General features: G+C 45.7%; 1 protein-coding gene across 2 annotated transcripts in view; it reads left to right on the forward strand.

Annotated features, from left to right (window-relative positions):
- PLCD1 (phospholipase C delta 1) overlaps nt 1-19,718 on the forward strand; it is a 51,947-nt gene that overhangs the window by 17,997 nt on the left and 14,232 nt on the right. For both annotated transcript variants that reach the window (XM_051768350.1, XM_051768349.1), the window contains exons 3-8: nt 6,056-6,284; nt 11,050-11,179; nt 14,946-15,174; nt 16,297-16,498; nt 18,273-18,417; nt 19,464-19,613. In XM_051768350.1, coding sequence (XP_051624310.1) covers nt 6,056-6,284; nt 11,050-11,179; nt 14,946-15,174; nt 16,297-16,498; nt 18,273-18,417; nt 19,464-19,613 — 1,085 coding nt within the window. The remainder of the gene's footprint in view (nt 1-6,055; nt 6,285-11,049; nt 11,180-14,945; nt 15,175-16,296; nt 16,499-18,272; nt 18,418-19,463; nt 19,614-19,718) is intronic.

A 19,718-nucleotide genomic window follows, 5' to 3' on the forward strand; every position in this document is an offset into this window, starting at 1 on the left:
AGAAAAACAGGAAGAATGTGATATTTCTCTGTGCTTGCTCGAGTCAAGAAGTGAAAGCTTTAAATTGTTCCTGATAAGTGTCTAAAGTCAACAGAAACTCCCAGCAACCTGTATGCACACAGCAGGTAGTTGGCTGCACCTACAGCTTCCTTCTGCAGTTTTCTTTAGGAATCATTGCTCCGTGGTCAGACATGTATTTATCCCTGGAAAAATATTTGCTGATGTGAATGTGTTATGCAAGGCGGCTGTCAGCTGCGAAAACAAAACCGTCTGTCTGTGGGTCTCATCAGTTTTTATCAAAATCACTCGACCCATAAAACACGTCATTTCAGATGCAGGGCTGCCTGTTTCTTCGATTGAGTTTTGAATCAGGCCACCGCCTGCGTCGCCGGGACAGTTTTCATCACAGGCAGCTCGCTGACAAATATCGACCTTATTCTCCACAGCATATGTTGAATGCAAAGACAGAAGTGTTGAGAGCCTCAGATCCAAATTTAGCGGCGCTGTGGTGGCAGGAGAAGCAGGAACTAGTCGCCGAAATAGTTTGCAGGGCCCTGGTTGGGATGTGTGGAAGGAATGTAAATAGAGACCTCTCTATTTACATCAGCACCCCAAGCTGTGATGGGTAGGCAGAAAGGCTGGGTAAAGACCTTATATTAGAAGGAATTTCCAGACAACCTGTAAACTTGCATGTGCTTTATATCACTGGTTGTCAGGGGGTGACACGTGCCAGCAATGAAGGCAGACTGCTGTGCAGCTGATCTCCAGTTAAAACAACCTGCTGAGCATGTCAGTGCAGGGGGGGCAGAGAAGAGAATGGATGAGGAATCAGCAGCTGGCACCTGCGGTAATTCACACACAGGGAAATGAAAGAGCAATGTGGTCAGGGCTAAGAAGGCACAGCACAGTGGGGCTCATGCTAAACCCACCCGTGAGTCATTACAATGAATGGTCCCTCAGGGCTGAGGGTGACGGATAGCCTGTGGTATTCCCAGTCCGGAGAGCTGACGGTGCTCCAGCTCCCGCTGATTACAAAGGTCCTGATCCCAACTGCGTTTGGCCATTAGCATCAGTCCCCTGGGGGGGAAACCGAGATCAACCGAGCGGCTCTTGCTGGGGTGAAACCAAAGCGAGGAGCAGCACGAGGTGCCGGCTCGCCCCGTGTGCTCAGCGTGCTGTGAAATCCATGCCGTGTCTCTGTGGGGCAGTGCCGGGGGCAGGCAGCAGCTCTCATCTGTTCCTGACAAGATGCTGAGCCCTCCTGGCCGCGGTGCAGCTGGTGAGGGCCCGAGCTCTCCGCAGACACGCAGGATGCTGTGCAAGCTGTTAGCGGCTGGGCACGTTTCTCATCTGCGTTTCCTGACAGTAAACAGGAGTGACTTACGGGGACAATTAGAGTGGGATGGAGTAATTCGATGTGACTGAACGCCACATTGCAGGGATCACTTACTAATGACGGGGGGGGGGGCAGGATAAGGAAAGGATTTGAGGAGTATTTCCCCCAGAGTGAAAAGCTGCCCCCCTCCCCCAGTGAAACAGCTGTTTTGGCAGTGCCTCCCAAGTGTCTGCACAGTGACCCTCCTCTCCCTCTTTATCAGCAAAGGCACAAGAAAAGAGAAGCACCTGTTGGTCCTTGTCCTTCACATGCTTGCAGATGTGAGTTCACTTTCTTATTCTCTCTCTTGAAAGATTCCTGACAAAATATCTCCTCTCAAAGGGCTGCCTGTCAAAAAGGAGGAAAAAAAAGCGATTGCTCTCTGCCTCTGTTTCTCCTTTCCCTGTATTCTTTAGGATTACCAAAGAGTTTACTGTCCATGCTCCCAGCACAGTCTGGACATTTCACTTGTGGAACAATGATGGGAGAAGAGATTGAGAGGCCAGGGCTCATCTCTCAGACAATTTCTCTCATCATTAGGAACCTTGTCAGGGTTGTTCTTCTGGACCTTCAACACTTGTACACTGGACTCATAGAATGGCTTGGGTTGAGAGGAACCTTAAAGATCAACCAGTTGATTTCCTCTGGGAGGTGTTCCTTCTGCATGAGGAGATTAGGTTGCAAGTGTAACAGCAAGCTCCCCGAAAGCCATGAAGAGAGAAATCCGTACCAAAAGAGATGCCCAAAAGATACATTTTGGTTGCCTGAAAACATCCTTGCTGTCAAAACTGGCCTCATGGATCCTGCAGGCCTGACCCATCCCTGCCTGCTGATGCCATGGGTGAAACAGGAGAAGGGCACTGGGCTGAGAATAAGCAAGGGGGAAGCACAAGGGTGATGAAAATTGAAAGGAGGGTTAAAAAGAAAGTTCCCAAAATCTCCCTGAGAGTAGTTCAGACAGGAGGAATTTCACTGGCTCCAGAGAACACTGCTGTGTGCCCATGTCAGTGGGGAGCCTTCAGCTGTGGCACTGTCCGGGCTGCACCCACAGCAGCCAGGAAGGCTGACCAGGACATAACCTGTGTGACTCTGTGTCTGGAGGCCAGGAAGAACACGAGCTTCCTTGGGCGGTGCGTCATGTTTTGGGCTTCATACAAACCACCTCTTCAGCAGACGTAAACACTCGGGAGAAGTGGATGCAAACTTTCCAGATTCTCTTCTGCTTGTGGTTATCTCCCCGCTGTGGCGTGGTGGGGAAGGAGCAGGGAGGTTGCAGGGATACGTGATTGATGGGCATTTGCTGTGAGTGTTCCTCTGCTGTGAAACGTGTCTGTCCCCCAGTTATTTTTGATTTCTCCTTGCAGATAGCTCAGTTAGTTTGGGACTGCTAATGCAGTGCACTGGCTGTCTGGGAGCAGCTGATAAAATACTCATGCTGGGTTAAGATTTTCCAGAAAAGAGATAACTTTTGCAGATGGCTTGGGCCGACTCCTTTGGCTTCAGCTTTTTTATTGATAGATGAAAACACACAACCAAGCTATGGAAAGCTTTAAAAAGTGTCCTCCCCTACCCTGCTTTTTTAACAGTTCCTGTGTTGGTAGTTTCTCCCCTTGTCTCGTGTGACTACAGTAGACACCAATACTGCTCTTCAGCCTTCCTTGTACCTTTTCTGCATTGAGGAACTCTGTTATCTCCATCATCCTCTTCTCAACACACCTCATAGAGATCAAGGCAGCCCTTCCAGACACAGGTTTTCAATCTTTTTTTCCTCCCACACAGCTCTCTTTTCCAGTGGAGTCACAAAGCCATGTAATGGTTTCCAAAGAATCCCTCCTAAATTTCCAATATTTAACATCAGATTTTCTAGTTTTGGAAACATGAGGTTGTTGCCAACCCAAAGTTTAGGGATTGATTGCACAAGCAGACTAACTAGCCATTCTGAAGGACAATAACTCTTATGAGCCAAGCAGTGGTGAGCAGTTGGCAGGTGATGAGGAATAACAGGATGATCCTTCCACTTGCACTGCCATAAGCAGAAAAGACCCAGAGTGGAGGAGAATCACTTGTTTATGGACACTTCTGCATCTGGGATGCTCAGCCTGGACTTCCTTTCTGATCAAGGGTCCTCTGTAGCCATTGATTAAGGGTGTAATTTATCTTACTCTGAAGTTTTTGTTTAAATAGGACAGAACATTTACGTTCCAAAATCTCCTTTTTTCCCCCTATTGGCTATAAAAGGATCCAACTAAACTTTAGACTTTTTGCCTGAACAGAATCTGTCCAAATGTGATAGCATGCTTTGTGTTAAGGGTGAAGTTCCACCCGAGGCACAGCCACTATCGTTTGGTCAATGTCCCAGTTAAAGGGCAAAATCACCAGGCTTTAGTACTCAAACTTTTGCTCAAAGGTAAATTGGCCAGATAACACAATTCCACAGTAGCCCATCCCAACCCAACCTTTTCCTCCCCTCCCCTCCCCTCAGCTGCTCAACTGTTGCCCTTTACCAAGTGATAATCAAAGACCACACAAAGATAATGGCTCATAATTGTCAGGGAGGAGCTTTGCCAGCTCTAGGAAGCTCCTCATGGTGTGTTCTTCCATAGGAACCAAACCAGCAAAGTGCTGTGGCAGATGTTTGACCACCCCAACATCTGGTGAGGATTTGAAGCGAATGTGAAGTGTTGGTTTTGGAAAGTCAGTGATTTTTGAAGACTGAAATTTTGGGGTTTTTCTTTTTTTTTTTCTTTTTCCCCAGCAGCTGAGCATTATCATGACTGCTCTGGGGAAAAAAAAGAGTTTTCAAACTCTAGTGAGCATCTGATGAATTGTGGATGATCCCAGGGCAGCCATGCTAAAAACGTGCAGTGTTGATACTGAGCTGGGTTTTTCTGCAGTGTTGAATTTGAATGAACTGGGTATTTTAATGGTGAAATGGCTGTTTAAAGGCAAGTTTTTCCTATTCAGCTAAACCGTGGAGATATTTTACACTCACACACTGCTTTTCAACAAAGCTCCTTCAAGATAAGCTCAAATAAAATTGTTCTCACACAACTCTGACAGAGGAAATAATTTTTAACTCTACTTTACAATTTGAGGCAGAGTAGAAGCTAAGCACTTTTTTTCCCATTTCCCGTGATTGTGTCTGGTTTTTTTGCAAGCTTGTTATAGGCTGAATATCTCTCAGGTGTGTTGTTTTTTCTAGGTGTGCCCAGGTATTGGTAGATGTTTGGAAAATGTACCTAGTCTGTCTCCTACCAAAGAAAATGCCATGAGATTTTTTTGGTTGTGAAATCCAGCACTTTGCAAACATTTTTGCCATTTTTTGTGTGTAGGTGCCATCCCTACTTCAACGTTAAGTTTCTGTGTGGTTAAGAAGTTTCTGTCCTTTCCTCTCAGCCCTTTCATGGAATCAGAGAATCCTAAAATGGTTTGGGTGGGAAGGGACCTTAAAGACCATCCAGTTCCACCCCCCTGCCGTGGGCAGGGACACCTTCCACTATCCCAGGTTGCTCCAAGCCCTGTCCAACCTGGCCTTGAACACTTCCAGGGATGGGGCAGCCACAGCTTCTCTGGGCAACCTGTGCCAGGGCTTTGTGTGTGTATTAAGTGGACCATGAAGAACAAAAAGAGGCTGTGGTTGCTGTCAGGAGCTTGCCTGATTATAACCCAGTTTGAGGGCACCTGAATGCTCTCGGGGCAATGTGGGGGTGTCTGCATTACTTACGTTTGTTGAATAAAATAGTCTCTTAGTAAACTGCTCCTTCTGGATTGCCTTGTGTGTGCATTTTGCAAACCTGGTGCAACTTCAGGGCTCATTTCCACCAGCTGAGTGGCCCAGATGGGAATGGGGGGAAAGATGATGTGGAAAACAGTGTTTTCCTTTCTTACAGCAAGGAGGACTAAGTCTGCCCTTGACAGGACCAAGGATGGAGTATGAGTGACACCAGACTGCTCAGAAGCTTTGGTCTTTGTCTCCCTAATTTGCACTAGGATGTCTGAGAAGAATAGATGGGATTTTAAATTTTACCTTCTCATTTTTTTTTTGCAACCTAAAGAAAGACTGTTTTGGTCCCTGCTGTCATCTTACTGAAGTCACCTCTCATTTTGCCCAGAGAGGTTTTGGACTCTCCATCCCTGGAAGTATCCAAGGCCAGGTTGGACAGGGCTCTGAGTAACCTGGTTTAGTGGAAGGTGTCCCTGCCTGTGGCAGGGGGCTTGGAACAAGATGATTTTTAAGGTCCCTTCCAACACCAACCATTCTGTGATTACAGAATTTTCCTGTGGGTGATGTTCACAGGAAGGCACATCCCCACTCTCCCCATTCTTATGGGTGATGAGTCAAGGGGTGCTCAAGTCAGGGATGCTCCAAAGACTTGGAACCAAACTCTTGGCAGTGATTTGTATCTCACAAGCAGGATATCACAGTATTGTGCATATTCTGCTTCTTTGTTAAGTAAAGAACATGGGGAAAGAGTTTTCCTTTTTAAAATCTCTTGCTCTTTCTGGTCCTTTTGATTTGAGCTTTCTTTAGTACCAAAGTTTGGGGAAGGGAGGAATGGGAAGAGAACCCTCCAGAGGCTTCAGGAAAAGGAGAAAGAGTAATTCCTTAATATCCCTCACCAAGTAGAGATAAGGCTGACTGAACCCCTGCTGACAGCAGGCTCTGCTTTCTTTCCACAGTCTCCATTGAAGATATTCGGGATGTGAGGTCAGGCCATAAAACAGAAGGTATGGAAAAATACGCCAAGGATGTCCCAGAGTATCGCTGCTTTTCCATCATCTTCAAAGACCAGCGGAAAAACCTGGACCTCATTGCGAGTTCAGAGGATGATGCCAACCACTGGATCTCCGGCCTTGGGAAAATCATAGCCCACAGCAACTCCATGAACCAGAAACAGAAACTCCAACAGTATCCTTTGCCTTATAAAATGATTAATCACAGACAAAGATGCACTTGTCTTTCCCCGTGGGTGGAGATAGTAGACTAACCTCCTTTTTTTCCCTGCTGGCCCTGGGCACTGAGTTTTCTCTCACACTGACTTTTGCACCCAGGCAAACTCCCTGGTTTCCAGTGCTTTTTCCTCCTGTTTTACGGTGATACCAGCAAGAGTGGATTCAGGCTTAATGTAGCTCCTTAAGCAAAGAATTGCCTCTTTCATGGAGCTCCAGATAAAACAATCATTACTTTTTGTGTTCTTCAGGGGTCTGTTTCACTTGCATTGCAGTGAACTCCAGGACAGGCACTTCTTGGCAAGGCATGAAAAGCCCATACTGTTTATCATGTTTCTTGGTAATACAAGGCAAGGGAACTGATTTTTCTCACTGCCAAATTTACTCTGGGGTAGCTCTGCTGACTTCAGTGAAATTACTCCTTATTTGCCTCAGCATGGGAGGAGGTTTTACCCTGAGAAAATTTGCAGTTGCTCTGTTGACAGTGCAGAGATCGGAAAGGAAAAGGAGCAGAGCAGGAAAGGAGAGTGAATTCCTTATGAAATGGGGAGAGAGTTAGTTATTGGGTGAGATCTTGGCTCTGCTGAATTCACAGGGAATCCTCCCTGGGGCTGCATTTCACTCAGTAAGTTGCTTTATGACCACAGGTCTCACATGTAAAAAGAGAGAATATCTGTGGGTGGATTTTCTGCAGTCCCTGTGTGTCTGAGACCCTGACCGTGACATATGAACCTGTTGGCTGGTTTCAGCCTGATTTGACAGAGACAGTCATAAAATATTAAATTCCTTTAAGCTTCCCAAAGATAGGAATCCAGCTATCAGAGAGGAAAGCAGATCTCTCTCTTGGTGTGAGAAGGCTGCGTGAGCTTCATGGCTTGTTCAGCATCAAAGCATCTGCAGAGGGGAGGGGAGACCCAAAATCCTCAGCTGGGGAAAATCCCAGAGCTGGAGTATGAGCATAAGCAGGCAATAGGGAGTCTTGCCCTCAGTAAAGGCTTCACCCCATGTGGGTTCTCTGCTGGGTAATAATGTACTGATGGTGAAGGAGATGGTGCATAAATGCTGAGCTTTGATCAAGCTTTACCCTTCTGTGGATTCTCTAAAGTCTAATAAGCACTTGCACAACCACAGTGCTGTTTGTTTAGAGGAATCAGACTCCATTAGTTCTGATGTGCCTGGGATGGGATGCTGTGTTTATCTCCTGCACTATGAGCATCTTTTTGGATGTTTTTTTAAGCTCTGGGCTGTAAGGTCACTCCTCAACCACCCCACAGTGTGTAGGGGAAAGTCTGGGTAACACGAAGCTGTCCCTGGAGCACTTCAAGTTGAATATATTGCTGAAAAACTTCCCCATAGGAAGAGACAAGATTGCTAAGGGGGGAAAAATAACAATGATATTTGCAAGGGAAGAAGGCTGTAAATTTCCAGCATGGAAAAGTGCCTCTCTGTCTTTGGAAAGCAGAATTGAAGCTAAATAGGGTGGGTAGGCAAACCATATTTCTGGAAGAGTAATTACCGTGCAGTGCTGGCTTCCAATCTGGGATTGTCTCAGGCCATTTAACGTAACCTGGAATTACAGAACAGCATGATTTCTCATTTGAAATTTGATGATGTTTAATTAAAGCCTGGGATTTTAAATTTAGTCTGCCTTCACCGGGTTTGCTTGGCAGTGTGGGCTTACTCAGATCTTCCTTAAACCTCAGGAGTGTTCTTTGCATCTGTGAGCACAGAAGGGGAAGGGTCAGGAGATGAGAGGAAGTGTTGTGTCCCCTGCCTGTCCCCCATGACTGGAGAGCTGACTTGCACTGTGTCTTTTCCAGCCTCACAAAGCCTTGCAAATCAAGTAAGGAATGTGCAAGTTTTTGAAAACACGTATTGAAAGCAAAAACCCTGCTAGTTTCAGGTGGGGATTGTTCTGCTTATAATACAGTGGAGTTGCCTGTGGTAGAAAGGGACTTGATTGAGTGTCTTATGTGTCTTTCCAGTCCTACATTCCTGCCCAGATAACACTCCCACATGCTTGGTGAGCATTTCTGATGTTCTTATACAGACAGTTATGCTCTGTTAAGCCTCAGATTCAACCCTGCAGCAAGCTGGCATGGGTTATTTAGCAAATATTGCAGGTATGTGTGCAGGGAAGGCTTTAGGCCAGAAAACACAGAGGACTTTTCATTTGAGCAGGGTGGCACTGTCTGCTCCAGTTCTGGGGTTTATGTATGAGCTTTTCTTCTGGTTTGAAAGCACTTACCAGAAGTTCTGCAGCATTTTCTGTTCTGAGCACATTCACGGGATATCTGCCAGATAGTTTCAGTCACCCCCCCTTTGGTTTCTAAAAGAAAAATGGTAGCCCTGGAGCTGGCATATCCTTTCAAAACAAGAGGTGGGAAGCAGGCTCACTCTGGATGTATACAGGAATGGGAGCAGCTTTTTCCTAGTCCACACAGGCCCACATAAGGTGAAAGAAAGACCCACAGCCAGGGCTGAAAAATGTTGTTTGTATCAGATGGGAAGAATTTGACTTGAAGCGATTAGTCGATCCGGCTCCTCTAAGCTCTCCCAAAGTTGAGGGGATACAGACAGATGGGGAGTTTGGGTGTTTTTGGGTTAGAATGCTGCAAAAATACTTGCTGACACAACAGGCTGAAGCCCCAGTTGTCTGTACTCTCCTTTTTCTCTCTTTGCTGCTTGCCCTTGCAGTGTGAGGGCCCACTGTGTGTCTGGGCTCTTCCTGGGCTCTCTGATTTCCTTCCTGCATTTCTCAGCCTCCTGGGAAGGGATCTCACAGGAAAGCATCCTCCATTCCCAGGTGGGACCTGGGCATACACTACTGCAGATGCATTTACTGCCCACATATTGCCTTCCAGAGAGGACTTTGGGTATGTGCATGGTCTTGGGTGCTCATGACCAGTGGAAGTGATGCAGGCTTTTAAAATAAGGTGGATTTTTGCAGTGGTTGGCACAAAAAGCATAGTTTCTATGCACAGTCAGTGTTATCCCACCCTGCTGCTCCCCTCTGGCCATGGCAGACTGGGTTTCCTCTTGGCTGGCTGGAGTTGGGCCATGCTCCTGCCTGTTGTTTTTAGGGAAGGCTGTGAAGGGGAGCTGAGGTGCAGGGTTGGATGTGAATGGGTGGCACCACTGAGAGCACCATGTTCCCAGTCTGAGCAGACCCTCTTTGGAGCACAGCTGGTGGAGGGGGTGTCCTGCACCCCAGGGTGGATGTGGTGTGCTCCCAGCAGAGCATCCTCTGCTCTTGGGAGCTTCATGACTCAAACTTGGTTTTCTGGGAAGAATCAGTCCAAGCCAGAGCCTGGTTCAGGGCCCTGGAGTGTCCCTGGGAGCTGGGAAAACGTAGCCTGTCTTTATTTTGGTTTCCATGCCTAAAGAAGGGGAGTATTAATATTACCAGGCTAAGACGGATGCGGGGTGAGGTCATTGCTTAGCACCTGCCAAGATTTTTAAAGTCAGAAAGTTCAACTTTCCATGAGACAAACAATACTTACAAACAGTTTACACATATCTCCATTGCTAGGAAATATTTGAATGCAGTGGAAGCTGTGGTGAACTTTGTTTCAGGTTCTGTCTACAGCCCCTAAGGCTGTTGGTGCCCTTTTTTGGGGTCATTTTGAAAGGCCCAGTTAAAATGTTATGGGACTATATCCCTCTGCTGATATTTGCTAATCCTCAGCTTTACTCTGATTGACATTCAGGTTGGGCATTTTTTTGAAGTTTTTCTAGAATGGGTTTGAAGCAATGCAAAATGTGGGAGGTTACATTCATGGAGATCAAATTTTTACTTTGATCATTTTTCCTACTGAAAAGTAGATATTTTTTGGGATGACCTTTCTTATTTGATAGTAAAGCAAAGTAGACAGTCAGTTCCATGATGCAAAAAGCATGTTTTTTGTTGTTTAAAACTGCGGTGTATCTCGGCTCTCTAACACTATTTTCCCAAGAGACTGAGAGAAAATGGGAGACCCAGTTTAAATTACAACATCACATTAAAAAGCTCATTTTTCTAGCAATTACTTCAGATCCGTAGATATACTAAAGTGATTGAAACCCAAGCTCTTATGAGCTATTATCACAGTACAACACAGAAATAGACACTGTGCTTTCATCAGGAGAAGCCAAGACCCACAAAGTTTGGCTTAATTCTGCCCCACAACAAAGTTCTTAGGACAGATAGGTAGAAATCCCTAAAAACGTAGAGAAGCTGAAGGTGAGTTCAAAAATTAATATTACTGCTGTTTTTGGAGTTCAGTGTTCCCTGTGATATACTGAATATTGACCAAATCTGTAACAATGAGTTTACCAAGCTCCTCTTGGGAGCTCTTTTCATTCTTTCCTTTCTCCCCTTTTAACTGTCTGGAGCAGAATGTACTTTCTGTCATAAAAGAGAAATCAGGCTGTTTCTGGCCGTGGCCAGAAACTCCTACAGGGTAAAGAGAGCTGATCCAGCCTTGGCCAGATGGTGAAAAGCTTCTCCCAGGTCATGATTCCTTGTATCACAGCACATTTTCCTTCTGCCAAAGCACCGTTCTGCTCTGTTGGAGCAGAAGGTGAGATGATTTCAGCTGTTCAGGGGGACTGTGCTGATTTGCAGCAGCTGGAGGGGTGGTTCAGAGCCTTCAGAAGAGGATTTCCCCCCTGGCATGTGCAGCAGAAGGGTGATATTTAGGCTAGGCACTGACCTGGAAAGATTTCCTTACATCATCCTGCAGCTGGATTCACACCTGCCTGCGGAAAGCTGATAAAAACAAAGACAACAAGATGAGCTTGAAAGAGCTCAAAGATTTCCTGAAAGAAGTGAACATTGAGGTCGATGACTATCATGCCAAGAAGATTTTCCAGGTAATGGGAGCAAGCAGATAAAGTGTTTGCTGTTGGTTGAGGTCAAGATCTCCCACAGCTTTCACCTTGGGTTGGAGACCTACCCTAAAGTGAACTCTGGGCTTCTTTTCTTGTACCAAGGAGGGACTTTCAGTTTTTGGTGCTCAGCAGATTCCCACTAAGTTAGGCCAGAACAATGTTTTTGATGAAGGTGTGTTAAGACCTTCATGATTGATGCCCAATTTTGCCACAGTGCAGAAGATGAGATGCAAACATGGATAATGTGAGAAAAAAGGAAAAGCAAAGTTCAAATACACTTTGAGTCCCAAGTGATTCAGGAGTTCTGTGTGCCATGACCACGTCAGTGCCTAAGTCTGGCTATTTGGTTGCAATTGTGAACCCAGATCCTCACCCTCTCAGAGGGGGAGGGTGCCAAGTGACACGTATAAGCAAAAAGAAAGTGCAAATTAAGAAAAAAAACCTTGCCAGATTTGTGATAGATACGTAACATTGCACCCAAGCCTGGACCAGTCTGATTGATTTAATACTCCCAAGGGATATTTAATCTGGTCAGGGAGGTGCACTTCTAAATTCTCAAGATTTGGCTTGCAGGCTGAGCCTATCAGAAGATAAGAAAGGGATGAAAAATTCTCACTTGTTAAGCCTTTGGTTTCTCTCTAAAGAATCCATCCTGCTGAGGTGAGATAAAACATCTGGATTATTTCCAAAACTTCCATCCTGTCTGAAGCAGGATTTGAATTAGTGGGTGTGCAGTTTCAGAAATGCTTTCTTCTGATCACTGGTAAACACGTGGGTGGTTTTGGGCACCAGGCAGTAGTTCTGCTCCTCCTTCCTGTGAACAAATAACCTTCCACCAAAGGAGGTTCAAGTTTCATAATCCTTCCTTTATGGAGGTGTCTCTCTCTGGTAGCTCTGCAGGAACTGGGGGGAAGGTCATCAGCAGATCTTAAAGGATTTCTGCTTGCAAAATCTTCCAATTGTACTGCCTGCTCTGGTTGGTGTATCCCATCCTTTATTCCCTGCTCAGGAAGACCCTGGAAGGATAGCAGTAAGGCTAAGAACCCTCTGATTGAGTTGTATGTCTCCAGTGGAGATGTTAGCACCAACACCTAACACTGCCTTAGAGTCTGTGTAGGTGAAGCCAGCAGAGACCAGGGTGTGATTCACCTCATCCTAAAGGATACATCTCACTTATGTGAGATGAATCAATCCCTACATCTTTAAACATAAAGAAAACCCCACCAAACCTTTATTTTAGAGGCACAGTTGCCTCTCATTTAATGAACCTCTTTTGCTGTAACAATAGTTATAAGGGAGCTTTAGGAGAAGAAACTTGATGAAGTTCAATTCTTTTTGCTTAAGGACTCCAGGTAATTGCTAAACCTTGATTCAACCCCTCAAAATGCAGACAGCTCATTGAGGTTCCACCATTAGGCACGTAATTGTTAAGTTTCCTGTATAGCCACTGGAAAGAGAGGCTCTTTGGAGGTTAATTCAGATCTCCTGAGGGCTGATTTGCCTCCAGGAAGAGTCTGCCTTGCTCCTAAAGCAATTACATTTTCAGTTTACATCCTGCCTCAGCTTAGATGGGCTGAGACATTAGAGCCTATTAACAGGGTGGTCTTTTCTGCCTTGGCGAGTTTTTCTTCATTTAGTCACAGGAAGGAAGGGTGATCAGAACTTCAAGAGAGGGCTACAGGGCAAGTTTGCACATTATTCTTGCCCTCCATCACATAATGTGTCCACATCTGGGTTTGAAACACACCTGAGTAAGACATATGCAATGCAACCAGAAACTGTGGAAAGCTCCTCTCATTGCTCACTCCATTTCAACCTGAATATTCACTCTGGTGCATCAGGAAGGTGCTTTTTGTGGCAGGCTGAGGATCATTCAGTACTTACAGTTCATGATACAGACATGTGAGGCAAAACACAGGATTTTGGGTTGAGGGTCTCTTTCTAATTAGGAGAGCTTGCAGCCAAAGCAGAAGGAACCCACTTTTATACCATGCATCTGATCTGTCCTAGAATTTGATCTTGTTTTCATCTGATCTATCCTGGCATTTGATTATGATGCCAACCCTATTGTCCTCTTTTCATCACAACCTTTAATAGCCACTCATGAACAAAATTCCCAAGGCAGATCACTTAAAATGCCAGTTTTGTAGAAGTAATATCCTGTCATTTTCCCTTTCATGTCTTAACACAAAGAACATCTGTAATTCACATCCCCACAGTCTCTACCAGGTGCTCTCCCTCTTTATATTCCTGTTGCAATTGCTGAGCATCATGCTCAGCTTAGCTCGAGAGATCAGCCAAGGCCACAGCACAGGAGCACAGACATGGAAGGCAGCAAGGAAAAGGCAGTTCCTGGACTCTCAAACATAATTTGAAGGTAGTACTGAGCATGTCACAGGTTGTCCCATCCCTGAAATGAGCCCGTAGCTTCTATTCAGCAGATTCTGAAGTCAGGACAAGTTGAACTCTTTTTTTTTTTTTTTTCTGTCACTTCAGTTTGTGAAATGCTGGGCATCATGATAATTTTCTTTGGGTTTATATATGCTACCTAAACAGATAGTGAAGGACTGCAGTGGAGGATTTGCAGAGGATGAAAGTCCCTCATCATCTTGCTGGGGGTGCTGCCAAAGCCACCGTGGCCACCACTGAGATCATTGGCAGAGCTAGGATGAGATTAGTATCATGACTGGTTAAACTGAGACAAGCATTTTGGCCATAAAAGCCAGGAAAACAACTCAGTCTGTCACAAGGGATCAAAGATGGAAAGCAGTTTAATTCCTCTGGTTTGACAAGTTGAAGAATTCTGCTAGGAACAAACAACAAAATTAATATCAGGATTTGCCACAGAAAAAGAATTGTCATTTTCTAATGAAAAATTGAACCTGGGAGTATTTTACACAAGCTGGAAATACTTGTTATTGGAAAAGCTGTTGTCCTTCACAGAGACACTAAAATGCATATCCCAAGCTCCTAGTCATTCATGGCCAATCAAGTCCTTGGCTATGGTGCTCTGTCAGAGCTTTTATCTAGAGGAAAGTTTCAAACCTCAGAGGAACATGGGGGCATGGAGAATTTGAATTACAGCTCCTTGCCAGGATGGTATCTGATTTGAAATTTTCTGGAGAGTTTGTTACTTGGTGGGTTTTCGATGAGAATGGAAAATGCCCATGGAAAGATGGATTTTTTTTCATACCTAAATATGCATATTTAGTAGTTTGGTTTTTTTGTTTTGTTTTGGTTTTGTTTTTTTTTTAAGTTGGTTTTGATGCCATCTTTACAACCAGCCCTACTACTTGGCCACCTCCTGAGCCCTGAGCTCAGACCCACTAAGGTCAAGGTCCTTTTCACTTCACTTACTGGATTTTAGGCCACAATCTCTATCCATAGTTTAGGAGAGCTGAGATCAAGAGTTACATTTCTCTTGAACCTTGATCTGTGCTTTAATTATCTTGAGCTGTCCTTCTGACTTAAGGTTTGCGCAGCACCCTGTGCGATGGAACTCAGGGCCACGCCTGGGGCTTTTGGTCACACTGATAATATGAGTAAATACTAACAATTGTAACTGTTGTATGACTGTTGGCCTTGTCAGTGAGAGCCATTTGTCATTGACCAAGTGCTTCTCGTTCACTGGGCAGTAACTGTCTCCAATTATTTTGTGTTCTGCGTTGTGTAGCCCTGGTGCAGATTACGGCTGGCGTATGCCAGAAGGAAAGAAGGTTTTCACTCCTTCTCCCCTCTACGTTTACAGCACTGTGACAAGTCCAAAACAGAGGCTCTGGAGGATGATGAGATAGAGGAATTTTACAAGATACTGACTGAGAGGAGGGAGATAGACAACATCTTCCAAATGTACTCAGATGCAGACGGGTTCATGTCCTGCCAGAACCTGGTGAGGTTCCTCTATGAGACGCAGCAGGAAGAAGATGCTGTTGTTGCTGCCCCTGCCTTAATTCAGAGATATGAGCCCAATGAAAGAGGTAGGTTGATAACCTTGGCTGGTTTGGTTCAAAATCTGGCTTTTTTGATGAACTATGAGTGGTGTTACTACCCCTTTCTTCTGCGATTGCGTGCATTATTTTCTCCTCACAGCTGCTTCTATAACACCAGTCTCTTAGGGGAACAACATTAGCAGTTCTAGGAGAGGAAGGCAGAGCAATGCCTGGGAAATAGCTCTCTTCAGTTTTAGTTTGGGTACACTGTGCAGCTGGAGAGGGATTGGTACAGAGTTGGCCAGAGGGTGATAAAGATCCCAAGGGAAAGACTTGGATGGGTTATTCAAATGTCAAGACCTCATGTGGCTTTTCAAGGTTGAGGATGTAGCAACATTTCTGTTCTCCAGAAGCTGGAATGGAGGCAGATGGTCTTAAACATGGGCACCTGAAAAGCCAATAAGTGATGAGATCTGTGACTTGAGGGCCAAGGATATGGCAGCTGTTTAGGGGAGGCAATCACAGAACTGTCTGTCTGCTCAGAATGTAGGTGAATCATCAGTCTGGGGCACCTTTGAGGACATGTTCAGGGAGCCAACTCAGGATCATGGGCTGTTTTTGCACTACCCTGGTGTTCCTTCAGGAGAGGGACAAGGCTTTGGAACTGTCAGACTTTAGGATTAGGCTGAGATCTCTCTCAGTCCCTCAAGATGGGGAGAAATCAATTCCACACTAAAGTTGGGGATAATTTTGTGTTTGCAAGTCATGTATTCATTGGATAATCTAGACAAGATTTATCTGGCTGTGTTTAGACATCTGACAAGTTCTCTGGGTTCAGAGAAACCTTGAAATGCTCAAATGGAGATTTTTATACTGTAAGTCCCTAGAGACAGATGAGGTAAGGACTGTCTTTGACACTTCTGAGACATTATCAAGGACAGTGTCATAAAAAGCCATGCTTGTGAATGGGTTTTAAAAGCATTTTCAGGCAGATGAAGCTGTCGTTGTCCTGTGAGCAGCATCAGTACCTCTGCTATTAGCTGGATGCCCAGGGAGCACATTTTTGCCTTTGACATCCCCTGGAGAGCAGCAGGAATCGCGGTGGAGATGACGGCACAACCTGGCGGTGTCAGATTTTCAGTGAGGGGTTTCTGTCTGTTTGTCTGGCAGCCAAGAGGGGTAACGCCATGACCAAAGACGGCTTCCTGATGTACCTGCTGTCTGATGAGGGGGATATATTCAACTCCTCCCACCGTAAAGTGTACCAGGACATGACCCAACCTCTCAGTCACTACTTGGTGTCGTCCTCACACAATACCTATCTCATGGAAGACCAGATCACAGGTCCGAGCAGCACAGAAGCCTATATCAGGTACAGTATGTGTGTGCGTGTGTGTGTTTATGTGTGTGGGGGAGGTTGTCCTCGTTCTTATAGAAGACATATGGTGCATTTATACTGCTAGATGCAAGAGGATCAAGAAGCAACTTCACACCTTGAGACCAGGTAATGTGGACTGACCCATGTTCACACCAGGGTGAGCTGGGCCCCCCCCTTTTCATAACACTTTGACCTGGGTCTCTGCTGGGCCCCATGTGGTGTCCTCCTGACTGTGAGATGTATAATTACTACATTTTGAGGGGAGTTTAAAATATCTGCAGCCATGTGGGGGCTGGATTGCAGCCCTCTGGCACAGTGTTTTCAAAGCATGGTGCTGAGGGGGTATGTTGCATTCCCCAGAATATGGCACATGAGATTGCAAGGAACTTACAGGATGCAAACATTTCTGGCATAGAACTGCAGTGTAGGGACTGGAAGGAGCCAGAAAACTTATGCCTGGTCCCTCTCTAGCATCTCAGATGTTCCCACAGCATCCTTGGACAGAACATTAGGTGTTGTCTCCTTCTGCCTTTAACAACATCTGTTATCAGATGTCTCATGGCTTGATGAGTGCAGTGACCTTTACTAACCTGCACAACCACCTTACATCTGCTGTGACCTGCTTTTATCAGGTGAGACAGTGTTTCCTTACAAGCAACTCAATTACTGCAATTCTGTCTTTGTTTATGACTTACCTGATTCTCAGGAGCAATGACTGTCTAGACTCAAGAGGCCAAAACTGTATGGAGTGAAATCTGGAAAAAGTTGCTTTCCAATAGCTGTTTGAATTCCTCTTATAGTATCTTAAAATTATAGATGTACGTTTTGGTTGTAAAAAAAAAAAAATAAATAAAAATCCCATTATTCTGGAACTGGTTTCCCAGAGAAGCTGTGAATGCCCCATCCCTGGAAGTGTTCAAGCCCAGGTTGGATGGGGCTCTGAGCAACCTGATTTAGTGGAAGGTGTCCCTGTTTGTGACAGAGAGTTGGAACGGGATGAGATCCCTCCTAACCCAAACCACTCTTGTATTGTATGATTCTATTGCGAAGAGTGAAATGAGTTGTGTAATCTGAAATGCTTAGGGAGTTACTGTAAAAGAGATGACATTACCTCCTAGACAGGTAAGGGGGGAACCTGCATTTGAAAGTGAATTAAAATGAAAGTATGGATATGTAGAGGTGGGAATTTCCAGTGGAAATTCAGTCTATAGACTCAGCTTGGGAAACTGGTCCTCAGCAGTCTTCCCAGCTATGGTGGAGTTCCCACAGCTCCCTCCCTCACAGCTCTGAGGATTCATCTCTCATGTTGTATCAGATCTAGATGAAGAACTCACATCATCCAGGCTTTGTGACCTGGCTTCTAAGGCTGACTGTCTTACTGTCATTCTTCCAATGCAACCACTCTTGGTTTTCTCTTCTCTTCACCGTCTTTAGGGAAAGACTTGGGGCACAGTCATGAGTGTCCTTTCTCATCTGGCACTCGCTTTGTCTTGCCTTTTGGATATTTCTAGCTTGGACTTCCACTGCCTCCTTTCTCAGATCCTACTGTGCTTTCCTTACTCAACCTTGAGCTATCTTTGGTGACACTGAGCTCTTCTGATCCCATCCTTTCTCTCTCTGCTTTCCTGTTTTTCCAAGCTCCTTTTTTCCTCCCTTGCTCCCCAAACTTCCTGTCAGTCTTCCCAGGCAGTACCTGTGCCTGATGTACCCTCATTTTGAGACGGAGCAGAAGGTTTAGAACCCAACCAGGTCCCTTCTTTGTTTCCAGAGCCCTCACCAAAGGCTGCCGCTGTGTGGAGCTGGATTGCTGGGATGGCCCCAACTCAGAGCCCGTCATTTATCACGGCTACACCCTCACCTCCAAGATCCTCTTCAGTGATGTCATTAAGGCCATCAAGAACTATGCTTTCAAAGTAAGGACGAGGCACCCTCTAAGATTTCTCATGCTGCACAGTCCAGGACTGACAGTAGATCTCTGCCCTCCCAGCAGAGAGCAGAAACAATGAAGGCTTCACCTTATTTCTCATGGGGACAAGATGTGTCCTGTCCAGGCATCCGTGCTGTGCTTCCTGCAGAGATCCATTCCTGGGAGTTGCTGGTCAGGCAGAGCATATCCAAGGATGAATCTGAATGTGTACCAGCACAGCTGCATCCTGGACCCCACTGCAATGAAAGTGATACCCAATATCTTGACCCTACCTGGTGGGAAAGGCAAACAAGCCCATAATTTATGTGGCTTTGATGTCTTAGAGTCTGTTTCTAGTTTAGGGGAACCCACACTTTAGATGTGAAGGACTGCTTCTACTCTGCTTTAAAAGGAATGAGCAGGTCTGGAGTCTTGTATGGCAGTGCTGGGTCAGCAGCCTTCAGAAAAACCTTGGGTCTGTACAGACTCACTGGGCTTTCTGCTATTTTCCTTCAGTGCACTTGGGAGCTGGCAGCAAGTTTCCTTTGGGGCTGTAAAGGAGTGACAGTGACAATAATGCCAATGCCTTCAGCACACAGAATGCCTTGGGGAGCACAGGGAACCAGATCAGGCCTATGCAGGGATGGAGGAAGGATTCATGTCACCTCAGGATTTGAGCAAACCCCGTGATTTCAAAGCCCCCTTCCCCAGTCTTTCCTCTGAGGTAGGAAGGTGCTCGGACCCACAGTGCAAGTGGAGAATGGAGGCAAAGGGAGCTTCACCAAAGTGCCCCAGAAAGTCTGTGGGAGGCATCCTGACCTGCCCTGGTGCCCTGTCCATTGGATCATCATCTCTGGAAGGCATCAGCAGAGATCTGAGTAGCTACTGCGTTGTTAAATTTGTCCATTTTTAACAAATCTTCATTTTAGCAGAATTTAGACCCTACAGTTGACACTCATTTCCTGAGAAAACAGCGCTGAGGTTTACACCAATTGCTACAGACTGGTGGTATTGCAGAGTTCACTGATGGTGTGTGTTGCTGTCTTGTCCTAGACCTCACCATACCCTGTCATCATCTCCCTGGAGAACCACTGCAGTGTCGACCAGCAGAAGGTCATGGCTCAGCACATGACAACAATCTTCCAGGACATGCTCTTGGTTGCCCCAGTGGATGGAAACAAATCCCAGTTCCCCTCCCCAGAGGTAAGCAAAGTCACTCTAGCACTGCCTTCCGAAGGTGGGACAAGAAGGGAAATTTGTGTTCTTGCTGAGTGCAAAGCTCAAAACTCAAGGGGAAAACCAGTAAAA

The sequence above is a fragment of the Manacus candei genome, unplaced genomic scaffold, assembly GCF_025592945.1.
Source record: "Manacus candei isolate 608988 ecotype Guabito, Panama unplaced genomic scaffold, ASM2559294v1 h1tg000094l, whole genome shotgun sequence".
Classification (NCBI taxonomy): domain Eukaryota; kingdom Metazoa; phylum Chordata; class Aves; order Passeriformes; family Pipridae; genus Manacus; species Manacus candei.